Below are 23,301 nucleotides of genomic sequence, written 5' to 3'. Positions count from 1 at the left end.
ATAAAGCGCATTTGCCCAGCTCTTCAGTTCACAGGAGTAAAGTGCACTTGACACGACGTTTAAAGCGCTTCAATTCACAGGAATTAAAGCACCCTTGGCACAATATACAAAGCCCTTCAGTTCACAGGAGTAAAGCGCTCTTGACACGACCTTTAAAGAGCTTCAGTTCACAGGAGTAAAGCACACTTGGCACAGTAATCAAGGCGCTTCAGTTTACATGAGTAAAACTTTCAGGCCTAGGTGGCAAATGTGAAAACGATTCCAAGATAAGCAAATAATAGTTTAATTGTTTTTGGAAGCATAATATGGGAGATATATATTTAAGTCTTTGATGATATGTGAGTTACATTTAAGCCTTTGATGATATGTGAGATACATGTTTAAGTCTTTGCAAATTTCTAGGCTGAGACCAAACGTTTTATGTTTATGAATGCATAGTAGTTGCATGATTGATGTTCAGAGTATGTTAATGATCCAAGGCTCTTGCCTTCTCAAGGTTCAGAGGTCTCAGTTCATTCTTGTTCCATGATTCACAGAAGGGCCATGCCCAGTTTTGTTTAATGCTCACGACATCCTGAAGTATCATGATTTTACTAATTGTTCTTGTTTCATGATTTACAGAAGGGCCACGCCCTATTTCATAAGGGTCTCAACATTTGTATTCCTGGAGACGCCTTTGTCTATTCCATAAGGGTCTCAACACTTTCATCCATGGAGACGCCTTATTCTGTGTATAACTGCATGTTGATGTTGTTGTGAACAAGTATATACATACATGCTTAGTCATTTTCCTTTTCAGATCTCTCTCCCTGCAGTTCCCTATTCTAATTTCCCTTCCCCCCGCTTGGCTTCATCAATACTCAGTGTTATAATAATTTTCTGAGTTGGTGACGCCGGGAGGTGGGCCATTTGTTCTACGGCGTGCAGATCCCAAGGAAAGAGCACTGTGACATTAACCCTGTGCGCTACATTATCATGAGTCCAAGCTTCCACTAAACAAAAGAACGTTCTCTCTCCAGAAAGAACATAAATCACCAGAGTTATTTTGACATTACATGTCCTTTGTGATGTGCCTAATACATGTTCTTTGCAGCAGGCGCATTAACCCTATGCGCTACCTTCCAATGAACCCAAGCTTCCACAAGACAAAAGTATGTTCTCTCTCCAGAAAGAACATTAACCCTCTGCGCTCCCTTAAAATGACTCCAAGATTGCACTAAACAAAATAATGTTCTCTCTCCAAAAAGATCATCAATTGATAGTTATTTTGACATTTTAACATTATATGCACTTTGTAATTTGCCTAGTACATGTTGTTTGCAGCAGGCACATTAACCTTGTGCGCTACCTTATATTTAATTGGAGAGTACTGGTACTTCTCAGAAAGAAGCAGGTACTCTGCACTTCTATTTTTCCATTTGAAGCACTGCTTTAAACATGTTACAAAGCTGCAGGTGCTGCAATATGGCTTAAAGACAGGGGGGGGAAAAAGCCCTGATGCGGTTAATGCTGGCATGTCAGAGTTTTTTTTTTTGTACTGTGCAACTGATAAAGCCAATCTTGATACCGCGGACCCCAACTATTATCATTCTATCTCACACCTTCCGTTTCCTGCAAAAATTGTGGAAAAGGCCATGAATGCTGAATTGACTTCATTTATTGAGAACCATGGACAACTTGAACTTGACCCTACCCAGTTCGGCTTGAGAAGTCATCATAGTACGGAACTTACCCTTATTACAGCATCTGAGCAAATAAGACAGACTGAACGTGCCGTCTTGGTACTATTGGACCTTTCAGCAGCATTCAATACTGTGAATCACAACATTATTTTGGATTGTCTTGCCTCCACCGGGATCAAGGGCCAATCACATACTCTTCATAAGTCCTTTCTTACCAATCGCGAACAGTTTGTTGCACTTGAAGGGTTTAATTCACCTGCATTCACATTACCTTGCGGCATTCCCTAGGGCTTGTCATTGAGCCCTACCCTCTTTAATATCTATGTTTCCCCTTTAGCCAAACTGATTAGGTAATTTGAGTTCTCTGTAGTTTCTCATGCTGACAACATCCAAATTGTGATATCCTGGGCCAGCGAACCAACATACAAAGCCACTCGCTTTCTTGATTGTCTGCTCCAGGTTAGCAAATGGATGTCCCTTAATTGCCTAAAACTCAACTCTAGTGAAATGGAAGTTTAACTTTTTGGCAATAATAATTCCTTTTGGTGGCCACAAGAACTTGGGGCCAGATGTACAAAGCCCTTTTGCGGTTAACGGTCTGAATTGGTATTTCGGGCTGTTAAGAAATGCAAAACTGCCTTTTCTGATGTACAAAGGCCTTTAGGGAATCGTAAATTGTGATTTCTACCCTGTAGAAATCGCAATTTGCAATCCCTAGGATAGGAAATCGTAATTAGGCATTACTTATTGGCGAGTCCTACTCTGATGTACAAAGCATTTCGTTAATGCAATTTGGGTATTTAGGAAATGTAATTACCATCAACTTGAAGTCAATGGTACCCAGGTGCAATTTAACAAAAAAAAAAAAAAAGCACTCCAAATTGCTTTTTTAAATTTACAATAGAGCACACACATGCCCTTGGGCATATGTGTGCTCTACATGTGCACCACTATTTTTGGGGTGCACCAAGGGGGGCCTTTGGCCATTGCCATACTTGGTTTTGCATTTCCCAAATAGTGATTTCCTAAAAGGAAATCGCTATTTTGGACATGCGAAACCGGACCATTGACACAAATGCAATGGGACTCCTTATTTGTGATTTCCTAATATTTGCAGGAATCGCTATTAGGAAATCGGTATCTCTGTACATAGCATTTTGCATTTCGTAAATAGCGATTTCCATGAAGTCGCAGTTTAGGAAATGTAAAATTGCCTTTTAGTACATCTGACCCCAGGTTCTCTCCTGACCCCTGTCAAGAATGTTAAAAACTTATTGGTAGTTTCTATTGCAAGCTTTCTTTCTAGAGACATGTTAACACTATTACCTCCGCTACTGTTTAAATTGTAAGGCTCCTTAGGAAAATCTTCCCTTTCAAACAGTCCAACTTGAAAGAAAAAAAAAAACGTGATTTAAGCTTTGGTTCTATCTAAAATGGACTACAGCAATGCCCTATTTTTTAACATTCGAAACAAATGCCTCAATAAAATTCAGATCTTACAGAATGCTGCTGCGCGTGTACTCTTAGGCATTTCCAAATATGAATACGTTTCCCCTGCACTTAATATTCTTCAGTGGCTTCCTATCACGAAGCGCTTGATCTTAAAGCTTTGTGCATTGCCTTTAGGGCACTCCACAGCATTGGCCCCGAATATCTCAGGCAAAGCTTTCAATCAAGCTTTTCCATCTCGACCACTTCCATGGCCTATAATCTCATATTGCCTAAATTTAAAACATTCTCTTGAGGCAGAAGAAATGTTGTCCTTAGTCCATTTAGACTGAAATTCTTTCCCCCTCGAATTGAAAAATAAATCTGATATATTTGCCTTCAGAAAAGCCTTGAAAACCTGGCTTTTCCCTGAAAACATTTTATCCAGCATCTTTTCTTTGTTCAGCAGACTACCTCTTTTTGAGATTTAGCCCCTAGACACCCCCGGGCATAAAGGTGCGCTTTATACGTTTTATTTTCATTTCATTTTCAATTCATTTCAATAGGTTACGTACAGGTGAAACCTTTTGGTTTTGCCAATGCTTGTTAGCCCGGTGGGGCTTGAACAATGGTCAGCGTGCAAACAAGAGGGCTACAATCAATGTCATGTCACCCAAGTCGTAGGGATTGGGGAAAAACTTGAGCAGTATGTGGGTCAAAGACAGCTGGGCAATCAGGTTAGAGTGTTGGCATTGGCACAACATTCTGGGATTCCAGGCAAATCGCTTAATCTCATGTGCCTAAACAATTAATATGGATTTGTGTAATGTAACTGGCGCTCATGTAAAGCGCTCCAATAACTTTGGGTCAGGTTTAGACTGTATCAAATTGTAAAACAAAAATAAAAAAATGGTACAAATCAGCCACACCCATTCAGCAGGAAAGTGGCATGCATTTAGTGTGCGTCCCCTTATACATTGTAACTGACAGCACAACACGTTTTAGTCATAGAGACCCTTTTTCCATTGAAATGACCTGCAAATTTACATGAGCGATGTAGTTTACTGGTAAACATGCATGGTTCACAAACTGTTTGTGGAAATAGAATTTCAACTAACATTTATGCATCATTCAAAGTGTTTTTTGTTTTGATCCAATTAAAATTTTTCTTTCACGCTTCAGAATTACAAAAATAGTGCCTTATTTGTGCTTTCCCAACTGCTGATATTTGTATTGTTCGTTTACAAATGTTTATATTTCGTTGCGCATTAGAAATCATGAAAAAAAATTGCAGATTTTCCTTTCACACCTCCTGTACCCCAGCAAGATTGTCGCTTGCTACACATTACTAAATCCTCTTAACATTTCAGTCCAAGAAAGAAGAGTAAACAGGCAGTGGAGACTCTCCTCTTCCTTAGAATAACGTGGGGGTGCGTAAAAAGCAGGCAAGGTGACTGATTGGCCTACATGAAAGGGCGTGACCACCTTTGACAGAAGAGGCCCTAGTGCAAAGCACCACTTTGTCAGGGTAGAGAGAAAGGCAGGATGGCTTGGATGACAATGCCTGCGAGCTCACTCACTCTGCGGGCAGATGTAATGGCCACAAAGAAGGCCATTTTCAACGTGAGATGCCTGAGAGGACGATTGTGGAGGGGCTCGAAAGGAGCACACATCAAAAAAGTCTGTACTAAATTCAGGTCCCATTAGGGAATAAATGGGGATTGAGGGAAAAGAGGTGTAATACCTTTGAGGAACCTATGTACAATAGGAGACTTAAACAAAGAAGGTTGATCAGGCAGCAGTAGCAGATATTTCCCTTAAGAGTGCCCAGAACAGAGCCCTGCTGGGCATGGGCCAGAATGAACAACAGGACCTCAGAGAGAGGGGCAGAAAGGGAATCAAAAGACTTGTCTGTGCGCAATGCCACTAATTTCTTCCAACAACAGTCATATACGTTGGTAGAGGGACGCCTGGCTGCTAACATTACATTACAAACTTTGGGAAGGAGGTCAAAGGCTGTCCACTGCTGCTACTCAAGATCATGCAAGAAGGTTGAGAGTGGACAGGGTCAGGTGCAGAACCCTCCCCTGCTGCTGCAACCGAAGACCCTTCCGAAGGGGTAGCTTTTTCGGAGGATCCATGGACATGCTCAGCAACTTGGGATACCAGACTCTCAGTGTCCAGTCCGGAGCCACCAGGATTACTTGGGCTTGGTTGTTCTTGATCTTATTGAGAACTCTGGGTAGGAGTGGAATGGTTGTACGGGCATACAGGAGGCCTGAATTTCAAGTGATTGCCGTCTTGGAAGCTCCAACACACAAAACTACTGACATTGTGCATTCTCTGCAGAGGTGAACAGATCTTACCAAGGCTCTCATCACTGCTGAAAAAGACCTAGTGCCACCTTCAGATGGAGATGCCATTTGTGATCTACTAGGCATTGTTGACCAAGTTCGTCCACTCTGGTGTTCAGAGAGCCCACCAGATGTTGAACTTCCAGGGATATGCCCTGATGTTCCAGCCATGTCCAGAGACACAGAGTCTCTTGACAAAGGGTCCACAATTCCAACCCACCTTGCTTGTTGAAGTACCATATGGCAGTAGTATCTTTGAACACCTGTACCATCTTTCCCTTGATAGAGGGAAGAAAGGCTTCCAATGCCAGCCGGGTCGGCTGGAGCTCCAACATGTTGATGTGGAGTCCTGATTCCGTTGCAGACCAGATGCCTCTGATCTCCACCTCTCCTAGCTGGCCACCCATCCTAGGAGTGACACATCTGTCACTACTGTCAGATCTGGTTAGGGGAGGGAGAGGATCTGCCTCTGACCCAATCGAGGCTCTTAAACCACCATTGCAGATCTTTCACAGTTCCCTCCAAGATCTGGACAATGATGCTGCAACTACTGGAACTTCAGGTCCCACTGCAGAGCCAGAGTATGCCATTTGGCATGTGTCACCAGCAGGATGCAGGTGGCATGAGGCCCAGCAGCCTCTGAGTCATTCTCAACGAAATCCAGGATAGGGGCTGAAACATCATTAGAATAGCTTCAATATCCTGGACTCGCCACTCTGGAGGGTAACCACAAAACAGTACTATGTACACAACAGCTCTGATGAAAAAGGGCGTCAGAGGGAGTTAGGTGTGACTTCCGCACATTTCTAGTGTACCCAAGCAAATGCAGGAGGTCCATCATAGTCGGGAGGTGGGAGACGACAGCTGGGGACGAACTCGCCTTCAACAGCAGGTAGTCGAGAATGGATGACTGAAACCCCTGATCTCGACAGACGAGCTGCAATCACCGCCATCACCTTGGTGAACACCAAGGGCCTCTGGTAAGTCCAAAAAAGAGCACAGTGAACTGCAAAAAATGCCTGTGAGCAGGCAGGATGGGGATATGAAGACAAGCGTCCTGCAAGTCCAATGTCTCCTAGCTCCAAGGCAGACAAGACCTAAGCCAACGTGAGCAATGTGAACTTCTCCTTCTTGAGGAAGAGATTGAGTGATCGAAGGTAGAGGATAGGTGGAAGATCTTTGTCCTTGTTGGGGACCAGATAGTAGCCGGAACAGCAACCACAGCCTGTTTCTGGCACCGTAACCCTCTCTATGCCTCCCTTGGCCAAGAGAGACGTAACTTCCTTGTGGAGAAGGGACTAAGGATCCTCTGTCATCTTATCGTAGGATGATGGCATAGATGGAAGGGTAGTCTGGAGGGGGAGTAGCCTCCCGAGACTATCTGCAAAACCCACCTATCTGAAGTGATGGATTGTCAGTGGGGCAGATGATGGTGAATCCTGCAGCCAACTGGTCCTTGTTGGGGAGAGGCAAGACTAGGAGGGTCTAGAGGCAGCTGCTCGGGTTGGAGGGGTGGAGCAGCAGACTAACCAGACTGCTGGTCACCTGACCTACAAGGTTTGTGGGTCCCAGGTTTGCCTTGCTTCTGAAGAGGCAGGAGCCACCAAAGGGCATGTCCATCAAAGAAGCCTGAACATCCCCTGAAAAGCCAGACATCCTCAGCCAGATGTAGTGCCTCAGGGCCTCTGCCGAAGAAACTGCTCTACCTAGAGAGCCTGTCATGTTAAGTCTGCAAAAAAATTATGAACTTTGCTGCATCTCTCCAATCGGCAACAGCCTCCTCTGGGACCTGGGGCAGCACTTGCGCAACCATATCCCACAGCATGTGGGAATAATGGCCCAAAAGGCATGAGGTGTTTATGGACTGCAATGCAAGGCTGGCGGGATAAAACTTATTTTTCCCAAGTGAGTCCAACCTTTTGGATTCCCTATTCGGGTGAGCCAAAGGGAATGCACCATGGGAGGTAAGGGCTTGGACCACCAAACTGTCAGGGGTGGGGAGAATGTGGCGGGCAATCATCTTGTTCACAGGAGCTGCAGTGCTGGGTTTGGGCAAGAAACCCAGTAGGACGTCAGTGAGGGCATCATTGAACGGGAACAGGGGTTCTGACGTGGAAGCTCCAGGTTGCAGAACCTCTGTTAAGAAATTAGTCTTGATGGCCACTGAGGGCAGTTGAATGGTCCAGGACCTCAGCTGCCCCCTCACCACCATAGCATAAGAAGCTCCCTCCTCTGTAGGCATGGTAGGGGGAGAAAGCATGCCAATATCTGGATTCATGTCCAGTCTGCTGGCCTCACCCAAGTCTTCACACCAGTCCATTTCTTCAGGTGGCTCATATTCTAAAGGGTCCAGTGACCCCTCCTATTCATCCAGAAAGCCTGGCTAATAGGAATAGGGCTCACGATCCGAACAAGGAAGCAAGGCTTCTGCCGGCGTCTGAGTTGTATGATGCCTATCCGGCTCCGTGTTGCAGTCAGGAATTACAATGGAGATGGCACCACCTGTGGGCACGTACGACACCGGGAGTATCAATGTCGGGAAGGTTGAGATGGCACAATGGTGCCGGTTCATATCCAGGATTGGATCCCTGGGAGCCTCTTGGCACCAGAGCCGCTGCGCAGAACCCAAAGGGCCCCATCCAACCCAGCAGACAAGATGGCGCTCCTGCAGGGTCAGTCTGCCTAAAAATGAGGTGCAGGGCCTCGTAAAACTCTCAGAGTTGGGCAGGGGTTGCTCCAGGAAACCTGGGGAGGCGCGGAGTCAGCCCAGACACCGGTTCTGCAGAATGAGGCCTAGAGCGTTGACGCTCCCTTGTCTTGTCAGATGGCAGACTAGGAGAAGTCGAAGAGCGCTTGGACTTTTTCGTATGCCTCGACTTAACCGATCGCCCTAAGGACTTAGAGTAGGATGATAACGACAAATTCAGATTTCGCAATCAGTCCTTGGACCTTCCTCTCGACCAGGTCCTCGACTAGTGCAGGGTCAAGGACCAGGTGGCTATCAGCTTTTGGGACTGCTCCCTAAAGTCTTCGGATGCACGGCCCGGCTCTCAGAGCATGACTGAGTCATTGTCGCATTCCATAAACCAAAGACACATGAGGTGCGGATCCGTCACGATGACAGGATCCCCAGGGCTTGAATCCTGTCTTCCTAGATGACATGCTTGACACACCAGGAGTTCAATTCTAAAAAGGCTCACAAAGTCTAAAAAGGCCAGTCAAAAATTGAGGGGTAGCTCTCTTCAGATCAGCACTTAGATGGTGTGGAAAGAAAAGAACTGACCGTAGCACGCCTGTGTGGAGTCTATATTGGACCTGCAATGTAATTTCCGGCGTGGACGACGGACCCGATTAATGCCAGCTACTGGCATGCAAGGATACTGCTCACAAAAATATTCCAGATCCAGTCTGATGCCTGGGAAAAATTCAAAGGGAAGGAATCTGCAGCTAGAAGTCTCTATTAGACATTCTCTTACTTTGCAAGCAATTTCGAATAAGTATTTATGGCAATTTCAAAATAAATATAATTACATCTTTCAATGTGATCAAAAACGTGGCACCTGCAAAGAATGAAAAACTATTTTTATCTTGTTAAAATTCTAAAAACCTTTAATGAAACCTTGAGTACAGCACAAAGCCAGGAGCATGTGAGTAAAGTAGCTGTTGCTCAGCCAGAGGCAATGTGAAGAAATTGATCAAAGACAAACCGAACGATAAACAAGTTTATTAAAATATATATTATTATAATAAAGAATAAAATGGTTATAAAAATAAATAAAACATTTTTATATTTAAATAACAACATACACAAGGTTGAGAGTGCATCCTGATAACATTCTTTATGAGACTATGGCTGCGAGACATTGAAATCTGCACAGACTAAACACAAAGCAAGGCAGTGCGGAAGAGGGGGACTCTTGTAACATCCTTCTGGAGATTTTCATGGAGAAAGGGGGATATATGCAAAACATGGATACAAAGAGACACAACATGGCAGGTTCATGGTAGGACCCTTATGGGGGAATGAGAAAAGTTACTTACATTTGCTTTTTCTGATGGATACCTGACCTTCCCACAGATAACTCCTCTTAGAAGTAGTCTAAGCGGCACATTTTTCAGCAGTACACTGAATCTGCACAATGTTACTAAGGCAGACCAGAGCCGTGAAGTCAGCAACGTTACCACCTGGAGTTGAGAACTCAAAAACCTTGACCATACCACTATGCACTTAATTTTGATGGGTCATGAAGGCCACACCAAAATATAGGGCTCCCAACACAGAAAGAATGAAAAGCCACAAAGAGTACAACAACTGAGAGAAGAGGGCAGTCGCGAAGGGAGATGAAGAACCTTCAGAAAGATCAAATATCCTTCACAACTTCACAAGATGTGTTACTCAAAGCAATTAAATTATTTTATTGGAGAAGCCTTTTGCACAATCCTCGTGTCGGAAAGATACCAAAGAGGTATCTGTGTATCAGTAGGGTTAGAGCTCGGATGTACACTAAACATTATGTGGGGGTAATGATGAGGACTAGCACATCTAAACTATGGCTTGGTCCTTGCATCAGATTCCAGATAACGGTTTGTGAAAATATAAACTGACAACCAGATCGTAGATTGGCAAATGACAAGCAACACTTTTACAATGGCAAATGTGACTGCCTTGTATTACATTACTTGTGATAGGTTAAGGAAGTATTTATTGTGTCCACCAAAAAAATAGGTCTTTATCTTCCTGTACACAACACTTCAAACAGGAGGTTTGATCGTCCACTCTATAGTGAAGGGTGCTAGTTGGCAATCCAATGGTCACCGCCATGTTTGGATAAGAATAATGGATGACCGTCTCTCCCACTTGCTTTTAGGCACCGAATCTGCAGGTTTCAATGTAGCACTGTGTGGTGCTCCTGTTCAGGACTTCCATCTCTGCATGACTCACTAGTGGATAAAAACTTAGATGCAGGAGGACCTAGAACAACGTAGGGTTGCACCAATCCTAGAAGATTGACAATTTCTACATCGTGTCTTCCGTTTTTAGAACCACTATGGGATATATGAACAAGAAGGAATGCAAAACGTAGACTGCAATCCTATGCCAGGGCTCCACACATCCCCTGCAAATCCTAAAACATAGCCAATGCTTGTGGGTTCAAACTCCCACTCATAGTTAGCTGATGCTAACCTAGCCGGTGTATCTGCAGTGCTGCTCTGCATGTCTGCCAACCGAACACCAGAGTACGAACATTTCCAAAGGATGGAACCATAGTTCTGTATTACTGCAAGAGTGTTAGGAGTCTTCAAGCAACACCTCGGCTATTGTTCACACACCGTATTGCTGCCATATTTTCATTTCTACATGTGACAACTGGACAAAGGGGAAAGGAAAATACGAAATGCACACCTGAAAACATGCAATTCCAAAAGCATTATTTAAGTGTCTGTTCCTGTACATTGTGTAACCCACCCACATAAAAGTCCTTCAGGTGAGCAGCCCCTTCCTGCAAGGAGTCAGTCACAACTGTCAGATGTAACCTCCTTCATTACTTTCACTCACAATGAGACCCAAACAGGGCCAGGGGGATGGGAGGGAGAGCTTCTCCCATACTCACATCTAGTAGAAAGTGCTTAGCTAAGATTCATAAGAGTGTTTGAGTAAAGCCCATGACAGCTCTTTCTCCGTGTTTATATGTGGAAAGCACCCCAACTAATTTTAAGTTGCAATAGCATACATATGTTCAAATTGTACACAGTTTCCTTTACTTCGGAGCCCACACCATGATAAGGCATGGCTTCGCAAACACTAACTAAGGGATAACCACCATTTACGCTCCAATACAGCCAAAGACAGAAGGCACATTTTGAAAGATCAGAGTGGGGGACCATCTGCAAAACGTGCACAAGAACAAATCAGGTCATGTACACCTTCAATTTATTCAGGTGCCTATGAATTGCCAGAGCAATCATGAACCAGTAGACATACTGAGGGGTGCCAACTTGCAAGGTTGCACACATGCCCCTAACATTTATTCCAAACAAACAATAAAGTTTGCTACCGGGCCATGTACCCTTAGAAACAGTTCCTTGCACCCACAGAGCAATGGCAGAGCTCACGCCTTCAAAGACATTTTTAAAACAGATATAATTGAACATCTCAACCTAACCTGAACTGATAGATACATCTCTCAGGCATCTCATTGATTTAGGAGGGAGAATATTGCCTTTAAGGACACTGCAGCAACATTCAAGTCATTCTACTACCTTTCGGTAAGCGAAAGATTGAACTTGTTAGAAGGACAATCCACTTCATGAGCACTAAGTGAATTACTAACAACAAGTTATCCTCTACTTTAAAATGAAGGCCTCACGACTGCTGCTGGCATCATCTCCTACCAACACTGCATACGAAAGCATGGTTCCTGTTGGCAATTAGTATTAGTAATATTAAGGTCCACAAATATTGAGTGGGTCAGAACTTAAAGTTAAATGGTCAAGGCTTCAGACTGGGGCTCGTGTCATATTATGTGATTTCCTGTGATATAATTTGGCCAAAGATCTAATGCAATTTTTAGTGACTACCTCATTATATTAATTGTTGGTATTGAAACCGGAAATTTCCTAAATTGTGTGGTGGTAGAAGAGTAGCAAGTATGCCATTCCAGAGGACAGGTAAAGTCGGAAAATTCGACGAGCATAGCTTTGCAAACACCTTCACCGAGCTAGAAGTGGAAGACGAAAGCTCACATTCAGATAAGGCGTCAGATACTTCCATCAAAGTCTCAAACAGGCGTCCACCTCTTATTTAGCCAGAACCAAAACTCGGATGCAAACAAACAGTGCCGTTATTTCTTGCACAAGTTCTATCAAAGAGGCAACAGGCTCTGGGATGAAGTAAGACGCCGCCGCAAAGGGGCAGGGTGATTTGGACCATGAAAAAAATTGACCAGTGGATTTTTGGATGCCTTATGGCAGCGTTCGCAAAACTTTGCATTGTACTCCCAGCCCTGACTATACACAATGCTAGTGGGTATCTCACAGGTAAGGGCCTAGTACAGGTTGCACTAGACCTTTACCCTTTATCAGAGGTGACATGGACATTATGTGGCATGCAAATTAAAGATATTGGTATGGGTGGTGGGTTTATATAGTATTGATATTGTGACTCCATGGCTGGCACTTCACAGTAAATGGTTGGGTATGGTACTGCAAAACCTCTTTTCCACTCGTAAAAGAAGTTATCCAAGGGAATACACATGCATTAAAAATTGGCAAATATACAGAGATTAGAGGGTAGGCGATACAGGGTGAGGCGCGAGTAGAATATCCATAGAGAGTGAGCAACAAAGATGGACATATGGAGAGAATACAAACAAGGGGCAGAGGAAGGTGTTCCTCTACAAATAGGGGCACAGGCCAGTGCAATTCTTACAGAGAGCCAGTAGGTCAGAGGAAAAACTGCCCAAATAACTACACAGAAGTGTTTTTAATAAAAACAAAACAATACATAATTTAGTTTAACAGGGGTATAGAGAACTCACTGTGGAGACCTAGCAGTGCTCAAGTGAATCATATGTGAGAAGGTAATAATTTCAAGTGTTACACATAAAAACAAGGGTGAACAGAGTTTAAGCCATATTGTTTACCACATTGATGGAACTAGGATTTAATCCAGCTGCTTGTCAGAAAAAGAAGAGAATAGCCATTAGGATAGAACTATCAATGTTTCGATCCCTTTACATTTATTTGGAGGTGTTGGGGTCTTCTTCAGGCCAAAGGTCACAGACAATCCTTTAACAGTGGTATAGACACTTGTGGCCCTATTTATGAAAAGTTAGCACCGCCTTTGCGTCATCTTTTTACGGAAAAGCGGTGCTAACGTTTCATAAATCAGGCCCTCAGTCCAAGACCAGACAGAGAAGCATCTTATTACTAAGTCGAATGCACAAGCTTCTTGAGACGGGTGCTGTGCCCTACTTGTTCACTTTCCTGATTTTATCACTAATGGTAACTGACGGATCCTATACTCGGACAACTCTGATATGAAAGGACATAATACTCTATGTTCCCCTTAATAATAAAATAATTCCCTTGATGCACTCTGCTGAACGAAACTGACTGTATATATTCTGTATTCTTTAAAATTCACCCTGCCTTTAAGTATTCTTGCACTAATTAACATCTTGCTGTTTTCCTTACACACATGAACATATGTTGTAGATTGCCTAGCTACCAATTTATTTTATAGAAATTTCTGGTTTAAATCGCACATTACTACAGACCTCTCTATTTAGGTTAACGCAAGAGTTTCAGAATGAAATACCTCTTTTCTGTTATTAGATACCTATATTTCTAATAAAGGGGGTGGTGTGGTATACCACCACATCACCCCATTTCAGGGAATATAAACAAATCTAAGTGGCATAGCTGCAAGACGTATGCAGGAATCTGGAAGGAATGTATATGATCAAGAGGGCAGTGCAGGAAAAAAACAAGGGGATGGTGCAGCAATATAACAATTTTCTTGAAATGGAGGAGCTAAAGGCAAAACCATCTGCAGGGAATGAAGTGGGAGACATGAGAGTGATTCCTGCTCCACAACCTGAGATAGAGGATCACAATCCAGTCAAATCCAGTCATCTGAAGAGAACACACAAGGAAGGCAGCAGTGAGTCTGGGACAAAGTATTACAGTAATTCAGTCTTTCGAGAGCTACAAGAAATGGCACTCTGGAATGTTAGTCTTGTTAGAAAAATAAATATTAAAACTTTTAAGATAACAACAACACAAGTTTTCTTTCAAGTCCGGTCTGCTACCAACACCTCAGCACTAACATCAGGTGACCTGCTTCAGAGGGCATGACATGATCTCCATTTTCAACTATCTGCCATTTAGAGCACAGCCAAGACATTTGGAGGTCATCTCTCAGAGAGCTCCAGATTTAATGGCAGGCATTGTGTAAACAAATTTGACTGACTCTCCACTTGTTCAGAGACATCCGGAGTGCATGTTGCTTTCTGTACCTGGAGTATTTGAGCCCAAGCCAGGGGTTGTAAGAGGGCATCTGTCAGACCTATCAATGCAAAGCAACTGTCAGGTCAGAAACACTGCCAACCAGAAAGTTTTTAACTGTCAGTACTGATTGCCTTGCACATACGGCAAAGGAATGATGTAGCGAGGAAGAGGTACAGTATATGGAATTATGTCAGGAACACTGTAACTCATTAAGTTGGCTTCTACTAGAATATCAGCTGCAGACCTACACCAACCACAGGTTTGCTTACTTGGAGGCAGAAGAACTGGTAAAGTATTTCTGCTCTTATCAATCATCACAGCTCTTTGCTTACTGTGAGAAGCCTTTAAAGGATGAGAGATTTTGAGGGAGTCCCATCTCCCGTCACAGCTCCCTTTCATCATATCGCAGATCCATCTTCACAAAAATCCAGCTATGCCTCCTCGCCAATCAACATTTTGTTTAAATGGGCAGAACACTCACTTATGCAAAATACTGGCTCCAAGAAGTAAGAGCAAAGGCTAGGTTAGCCAGTGGATCTCAGCTAGGGGAGGTTCTCCTTGGCTGAAAATTAACATTGCTGGTTTCTTCTGAATGGCAGCTTTCCACAAAGCATCTTGCCTGACTAGCGAAGGAAGTCAGCAGCTGGTGCTAAGGCACAATGCTGGCTTTGTACAGCTACACTAAGCTAGCAAACATTCCATTCAGACAAACATAACCTTGAATGATTCACAGTCGACTAGAAATCCATTCATGTCTGCCTCGGTTCAGGAATGCCCTTGCACCAAACCCCATGAACAGGGCTTGGGTTTCAGTTTGAAGATCCATCGTCCTGCTACCTTGGCGGCATCCTAATGGGTGTGGAGCTGAGTAGGGGCCGCGACGGGGAGAGGAGTATGCTGCTTGGTCCATGGGGCACTGCTAGGCTGCGGTTCATTGTTTCATCCAGTCGCCTTGTCTCCACTTCCAAGGTCTCGGGGCCAGGGTCTTGGGTCACACAAGCTAATGACTGTGAGAGATCGCGGTGCAAGTCGAGGAACTCATCGCTGGTCTTCATACAGCGGTCCACATAGTCCTGCTTTTGCTGTCTCTCCTGGGCAAGCTGTGCTTTCAACCGGGCCACCTAAGGGGACAAAACTGAAAAAGGTAAAGGGTCTGACCAAGATGGACACCCTCAGAGGAAATCTGCAATTTAAAAGAACAACAGGAGTCATATCATCACTTAATATGCTAGTTTCTCCTACTGGTCATTTTCTGGGAAAATTATTCTGCGGGTGAAATGTAAGCTTCAGATAACACCGCACTATTAGTGCTACAGACTACAAGGAGCACACCAATGATCCAGCAGTGTGTGATTACACCATCCCTGCATGGTCAGTAGTGGAGGATTCTGACAGTGTCTGCTTCCACCAAGCTGTGCACTACCTGCTTACAACTCAGAGTGCTTCGAAGTCCTCGCCCTGTGCACAGTCAAGTCTACAGACTGCAGCACTGTGATGTTCCCCAATACAGTTCCCTGATGGCGCAGTAAGAGCAAAGCAAATGTGGTCCCTACGTCAGCATAGCCCAAAGAGCAGAATCACAGCAGTGTAAGCTTCCAGCCAGCAGGTGAGCGTCCGTGCAGTAGCGCAGTCAGACGTAAATGACCCATGCAGCGCAAGCTCATCAAGCCGTGTTTGGTACACCCTTGCAATACCACCTCCCTTTACATCTTACCTGTTTCGCCAATTCTAACTCTGACCGGTCATCCCCCTGTTGATGTTTTACAACCTAGTAAAAAACAAAAACAAGTTAAACATTAAACAATTTGGGTACTGATAAACGTAGGTCATTGCTGGCTCTCCACACACAGTCCTACGCAAACAGAATACAAAAAAAGGAGTAAATGAAAGGAAACAACCAAAGGCAGGGAACGTGTATTGCGAGGGTTGTTTCCAAGTACACAGAAAAATGTGCCAATATAAAGGAAAAAAGCTATGACCCAAAGAACATATTCAATAACAAAATGGCTGCCCACCCCTTTAAAATTTAGGGCAATTAAAATCACTGACGCAGAGTGGAACATATTACAGAGTACAAAATAATTTCAAACACATGCAGACCAGTGGGGTGTTTACAGAAGTGTAAATCAGAGAAACACAAGCAGTTCCACAACAGCGCAAGTGATTATGGGGAGACGTGTATACGGCGGGGGGGTGAGCGAGACAAAAGGCGGGATTTAAGTTATTTTATGAAGGTAAGAAGTAAGGAGCGGGCTCAGCTGAAGGGGCGGAGTTGTTTCAGTGGTTGGCCACATAGAAAGAGAAGGCCTTTCTGTTTTTCCACAGACTTTGGGACCTTCAATACTTCCGGTAGTGCCGTGCAAGCTCTCCAATCCTAATCACTATAAACCTGATGCCCTTCGAAAGAGCATGAGGAGGCGGCAACTAAAGGCATACAGGTAATGTTACGATGCCCATTTCTTGGTCCCTCCTGGAACAACCAGAGTAAACCAACTCTCGAAGGGATACACCACTTGCTGGTAAAGAATAAGAACATGGTTAAAGGAAAAGGAACAAAATACTTAAACATGATGTTGCACCTCATAACCCGTCACGCCTCCTATGTTCCTCCAGCAGAGATCAACCAACTGTTCCTCAAAATTACACTGAGCCACAATTAAAGGAAAGGCCTTTGTGGGAAATAGCCCAGCTTGATTTAACACCATCTGACCAAAGCTAATAGTCAGTGAATTTCTTTTTAAAAGCCATGAAATGGCATTCCAAGTCCAACATGTATGAAGGATCCATCAGCTTCCTTTCTACTTCACTCTTCCAGGCCTCTGCGAATCAGCGCCATTTAAGATTGTCAGAGTGCAGAACAGGGTCATAACAAGAAGACTTCATGCTAACAGCAGCCCCCAAAAGGGCAGTTTTTTTGGAAAATAAATATTTTTATTGGGGTTTTGCCATCAATATGACCGTAAGCACCATAGCATTATTTAAAAAAACTAATCAACTGTGGTGCAAGTGGTTGGCAGAGGAATGCTTTATAACACATATAAACTTATCTGCAACTCCACAACCCTATTCCATTCTCCCGAGAGGCGCATGTTTGGTCCCTTACAGAATAACACTGAGGTCTGCTAACCGTCAGCTATGGCCACACTAACACTTAGCAATTATGATATATGGGCTGGGATAGTTTCGATTACATTTAGGTACATAGGACATGTAGGTTCCCTAGATTCTGAGAAGAACTTTGGAAAGGGAGTCCAGTCCGTCTCCAAGGTCTCAGCTTTACGCACTTGGGACACAGTGACTTTTTCAACTTCTTGCACATCCAGTACCCCACCTCTGGGAGCACAGGTTTACCGAACAGTGTTGTGATGGTTTGTTGTGCCACACACAGCACCAGCAAATTCCACTTTCCCCCTGAAGAAGTGTAGAAGGAGCATCTGCTCATTGGGGAGAACCAACGAGGTATAAATAAGGAACACTGGGTATTTCTGCGTCGAACATTGAGTCAAAGGCACCGAAAGCCACAGTCCAAGAGGCAGCGAGCTTTGGGGAAATCCGATAAAATCTGGACCAGAGGGTCCTCTTCCCCGCACCCATCCCAGCACTTTCTGACTTCAGTGCACCCCACCTATGAAGCTTAGATCGCCTGTAATACCCATGTCACATGACCTTGTCAGAGTGCATGCCCACCCATTCCTCCTCAGAAATAGATTTACCAAATTCAACCTCCTATTTTTTCTGACTAGGAGAGACAATAGTTTAGGTGAGGTCACCAGCAGCTGATAAAGTATTAATAAGATGCTTATCACCATTTCTGGTCACAGCAATTTCTCTGATTTAATAAGACATTGAGAAATGAAAGACTTCACAAGGGGTCGTGGCACCCGGCGCCATATCTGTCAATAAGTGAACCCCTCAGTTTCCGAAATTCAGATTAGTTTCAACCCCTTGATGGGTCCATATGTCCTCCTCAATATATAATTCCCCCACTCTAACACAGCCTTTTTATTTAAAAATGACCAAGTGTCCATCGCTGGCAAGAAGTTTTGGGTGTTGATCAGAACTCGGAAAGCCACAGCTTAGTTGACATCTTATCGCAGCTCTGTTGAGGAAAGGCAGCCAGACTCTAGATACCATGATAGGCGGGCCAAGGGCTCAGGGGGGTATACACTTTCCTTTTTTACTGAAAAGACTATATAAGACTAATGGCGATCAGAAGGTAGAGGGTTAGAGTCTGCACTTCAATATTTGTTTACATATGATATGTTCACAATCTCAGGCTAATGTGGAGTATTTCCTTGAATAATGTTTAACTGGTTTAATTTTTATCTCGTTAGCTTGAAGGTATTTGTGTATAGCTGTGTCTGTGCTAAGTTGAAGAAAAAAAAATGAAAAACAACTAAAACAGGCCAGTTTATATTTAGTTAATAAATAAAACAGGACTTACGAACGAGAATCACTGTTTGGGAGAAAATAAAACTAACAGACCTGTTAAAATATCAGTACAAAAACGCCAGATTAGTTCAGGGTTAGAGGCTGCCAAGAGAATACATGTTTTGACATACCTCTCATATCTCAATATATCTCTCTTTAAAAATCATGGCTCAGCCACGATGAGGCCTATTGGCATAAATATGTGACCCCAGCATTGCAGCCTAGTCTGCCTTGATAAGGAACTGGTAGATGGTAAATATATGCAGAGCTGAAGATTACAGATCTCTGCAAAATACCAATTATCTGAGGGCTGTTATGGTTATAGAGAATTTGGGAGGATTTCACTGACAGACCTGTACTACCAAAAGACAGCAGAAATTGGGGATAGATGTCAGAAAGGAGAGCGAAAAAAATGACTGGACTATAGGGAAAGTGAGTCTCCTCATGCAATAATTTAATCTTCCATACACGCAAGTATTCTGCAATGAGAATCAAACTTATAAGACGTGGTACCTGGGCTGACGGGATATCACAGATGATGTTGAACATGGCTGATGATTCCAAAACTACCCACGCTCACGGTCACTTTGTACGATTCCTCGATCGTGCATATGTCACAGTACATTTCAACTTACCCGTCTGCATGAATTGAAAATCTTATATTATCAAAGTGTGGGAGATCACATACCTTCTTGGCTGTTGCAGCTTTGGGTTTCCCTGGAGGGGAGTCTGAGATCAGTGAGGTGCTGAGGGACTGGTGTCGGACAGCCTTCTTCAGTTTACGTCTCTCCAGCTCCACCTGCAAGGCAGAATACACCACGAGTCACATGATGGGATCGATGTGCTGTCTCTCTACAGGCATCTACCAAAAACAGTTCTATCTCTTTGTAGTCTGATGTCATACTGATACCAGGCAGCTATATGAACAAGAATGTGCCTGAGAAAGGTATGGTGCACTTTAAATCTAAGGGACAAATGGAGGTATTGCCATGTCCCGCACAAGTTGTTTACAGTGCCTGCTGGTGGCCTTCTGCTCAAGCCACAGGTGAAGCCCAGCCACCTTGTAAGAAGATCAAAAAACTGGATACAGAAGTTAAGAGACTTGCCGTACCTACGGGTGCCCTTCGGTGCATAGCCAGCCCCACTGCACTTCTCTCCTGCCAAGATAGGGCCTAGGCTAAAGAAATGTAGGATTTGGTCAAGCATCTCTCGCAAGATTTCAGAAAGAAGTGGGAGGAAATAGTGTCCAAAGACAAACTATCTCCAACGCCACAATCCGTTGTGCCCCCGATGCCACGGACGCAGCTTCCAGGGGGGGTTAACACCAGCATCTGTAATAGATGCCATGCCTGGCTCTGCATCTCAGGGGTTTAAGACAGAAATCCAACAGCATCTCCACATTCTGCTATTTGATGGGGACCTCTATTTGGGCGTCGCGTCCATGAGATGCTGGAGAAGATAAAGGAGGACGCTGATGACGCCAAATCGACGAGTGCCCTTCAAACCCAGGAGCCCCTAGTCTCCTTTAAGAAGCAGCAGCCTCCAGGAGGCACTATGGACACCTCCCCGATCCCACCCATTTCACCAGAGGCAGCAGTAGCTTTTTCCACCAGCAAGCAGGCACAGTTTATATATTTCTTGTCTGGTACCCCAAAAATTCACAAAATGACAACGGGTTTACTGTCAGAGACGGAGGTAGAGGTAGGAAGAGAGATTTCGATAGAGAAATAGAATTGACAGAAGAGAGAAATACTTTTATCCAAATGGGGTCCCTTGGAAGCGGAGCCCTGGGCAATTGCCCACTTTCTTCATGCTTTAAAAAGTCGGATTCCTCTTCTCCGAAAATGAAACTACATGACTGTGCTAGACCCAAAGAGTGCCTACTTTCATGTCCATATCCATTCTGCCCATAGGTGGTAAGTCTTCTTTGAACAACTCAGTGTTTTCCTTTTGGGTAACCACTGCTCCACATGTATTCACAAAGTACCTAGAAGTGGTAGCCACTCATCTAAGGTGGGCAGCATCCATGTTTCCCCTACTTCAATTGATTGCCTGATCAAGAGCGAAGGCAAGCAACAATGCATAACTCACACCCAAGCTGTGAGATCCCTATTTCATGGTGCAGGATTCACCTTAAATTCCACCAAGTCTCTCTTACACACTCTCCAGATTCAACCCTTCCTGTGTCTCTAATCGATCCGGTGACAGCCAAAGTCCCCAGCCGGCAGGAGGTGATGGCATTCCAGCAGCTATTACCTTTACTCAGTTGTCAACTCACAGTAAGAACTTTGATGAGTCTTCCAGGGATGATGACCTCCTGCATCGCCACCGTACCTCATACCTGGCTCCACAAGTGCCTTTTGCAGGAATGCCTCTCGGGCCAATGCTCAGAAGCAGAGGACTACTGAGAAGATCTAGTGTTTGTAAAGGCCAAGTCCTATTGCTCGCTGCAGTGGTGGAACAGCAACAACATGTTCCAGGGAAGACTTTTTCCCCCTCCCCCATCCCATCCCACCCAGTTCTGCTAGCACAAACGCAACTCTCGTCAGCTGGGGGACACACATTAACCATATGACAATGTAGTGCATCTGGGCTTCTATCACTAGGAACGGAACATACAAATATGCCTCACTCGCAGGGCCTTCCTTCAGGCCATTTGGGCACAGCAGTCCTGATCAAAACAGATAACATGATTGCCATGTACTACCTTCAGAAGCAGGACGGCACCAACTCATCATTAGTGCAGGAGACCTGGCACTGGGCTTTCCGCCACCACATACATCTTCTGGCCGAGTAACTTCTGGGACCCATCAACAATTCCAGATTTCTAACACCTTTCCTGGTTGCTGCCACATAGGACAGACAGCCCTGGTAATTGACACTTATTGATATCCATTAGCCCCCACAAGTAGCTCCCTAACTGCTGGACCTTCTCACTGCAACTCAGGTCAAATGAGATACCCAGATAGCTCAATCTAGTTCCTCTCCTAAAACGTAGCTTTACTTATACCCATTAACATCTCTCAGGCGCCTCAGTGAGCTCCAGGCTCTCTCAATCCAAGAACTTTCATTTAAGTCTACAAGGACAACGCCATCCTCCGAACAAATCCGAAGCTCCTCCACAAAAATTGTTTCCCTGTTTCACCTCAATTAAACGACAAAGCTGTCAAGTCTTTTCATTCACCTAATAGGCTTAGTAGCGGAAAAAGCCAATCAACCTCTACGTATTGAACCAACACTTGGATTATATTGACATTTACAAACTCTTCTTGTAGGGACCTGGGTTTTGGTTGCAGTAGCCCCTACTTTTTGCCTGTTTTTTTAGATGCAACTTTGACTGAAGTGCACCGAGCTCCTGCTAATCATGTCCCCAGTGCCAGTATTCCTTCCCTAAAACAAGACAACTGGTCACTTGATCCCCAAGTGGACAGGCCTTTCAGCCCATCTATAAGTCCTTAGTAAATGATACCCTTGGTACCTAGGGTACGGGTACTGAAGAAGTCCACTCAGAGCCACAGCACACTTGTGTCACTCTGAGGGACTCAGCACCAACCTTATGCAGACTGCCATTGCAGGCTGTGACAAGGTGCTACCAAAATTGAAAACACATGACCCCTAAAACACTGTGTAGTAACTCGTGTATGGCTTCTTGCTGAAACAGAGTTCATTTATTTGGGTCAACTATATTCAGTGGTAAAACTCCGGCACAGCTTCTCCAGACCCGGATTCATTTGGAATCTTCTTGGGCTTACTCTTCCATCATGTCATTCCATGTTCCATTACATCTACACACACTGCTTGTAATATCTGTAAGTCACCCCTACAGCATGCCTTCAGCCCCAAGGCAGGGTGCATTATATTACAAGTGAGGGCATATATGCATGAGCAAATATACCTCTATGTGTTTGTCGATTCGTAGACATAGTAAGTGTGCAGGGAAGCAATTTTAAATACATGTGCCTGACACTGGTCAATACAAGTTCCTCATCTACATAATGGTTTCTCTGAACCTATAGATGTTTGGTATCAAACATCTTGCATTAATAAACCCTCACTGATTCCAGTGGTGGATTTATTAATACTTGCACCCAGAGGGTCCCCTGAAAAACCCACCAACTGCTGGTGAGCTGCCAGCCTGCCACCAACAGACAAGAATCTAACCTCTGAGGGTGAGCACCTCCGCTCTCGAGAGGTCAGAAACAAAAACCTGCCTAGGGCTGGGGTGATAGCCACCCCTGCCCACAGGATGACCTGCATTCCAAGGCAGGAGCTTCAAAGAAGCCACCCACCTTTTCCAGGCTGGGAACACCCATAGGGTTTGGTGTGAAATTTAGGAACTCTGGACATCGTGATGCCCACTCCCCACAGAAGTGATCATCTAGGGGGTGTAGTGA

The 23,301-nt window shown here is 44.3% G+C and overlaps 1 protein-coding gene across 1 annotated transcript in view; it reads right to left on the bottom strand.

Moving 5' to 3' along the window:
* Nucleotides 1–15,181: 15,181 nt before the first annotated feature.
* LOC138303688 (centrosome-associated protein CEP250-like) overlaps nucleotides 15,182–23,301 on the bottom strand; it is a 159,234-nt gene continuing 151,114 nt past the window's right edge. The window contains exons 31-33 of the mRNA XM_069243015.1: nucleotides 19,596–19,706; nucleotides 16,191–16,244; nucleotides 15,182–15,597 (exon numbers count right to left, since the gene is read on the bottom strand). Coding sequence (XP_069099116.1) covers nucleotides 15,310–15,597; nucleotides 16,191–16,244; nucleotides 19,596–19,706 — 453 coding nt within the window. The 3' untranslated portion in view covers nucleotides 15,182–15,309. The remainder of the gene's footprint in view (nucleotides 15,598–16,190; nucleotides 16,245–19,595; nucleotides 19,707–23,301) is intronic.

This window comes from Pleurodeles waltl, chromosome 7 (genome assembly GCF_031143425.1).
Source record: "Pleurodeles waltl isolate 20211129_DDA chromosome 7, aPleWal1.hap1.20221129, whole genome shotgun sequence".
Taxonomy (NCBI): domain Eukaryota; kingdom Metazoa; phylum Chordata; class Amphibia; order Caudata; family Salamandridae; genus Pleurodeles; species Pleurodeles waltl.
The sequence above is the reverse complement of the archived record's forward strand: the minus strand, read 5'-3'. Positions and strand labels throughout refer to the sequence as shown.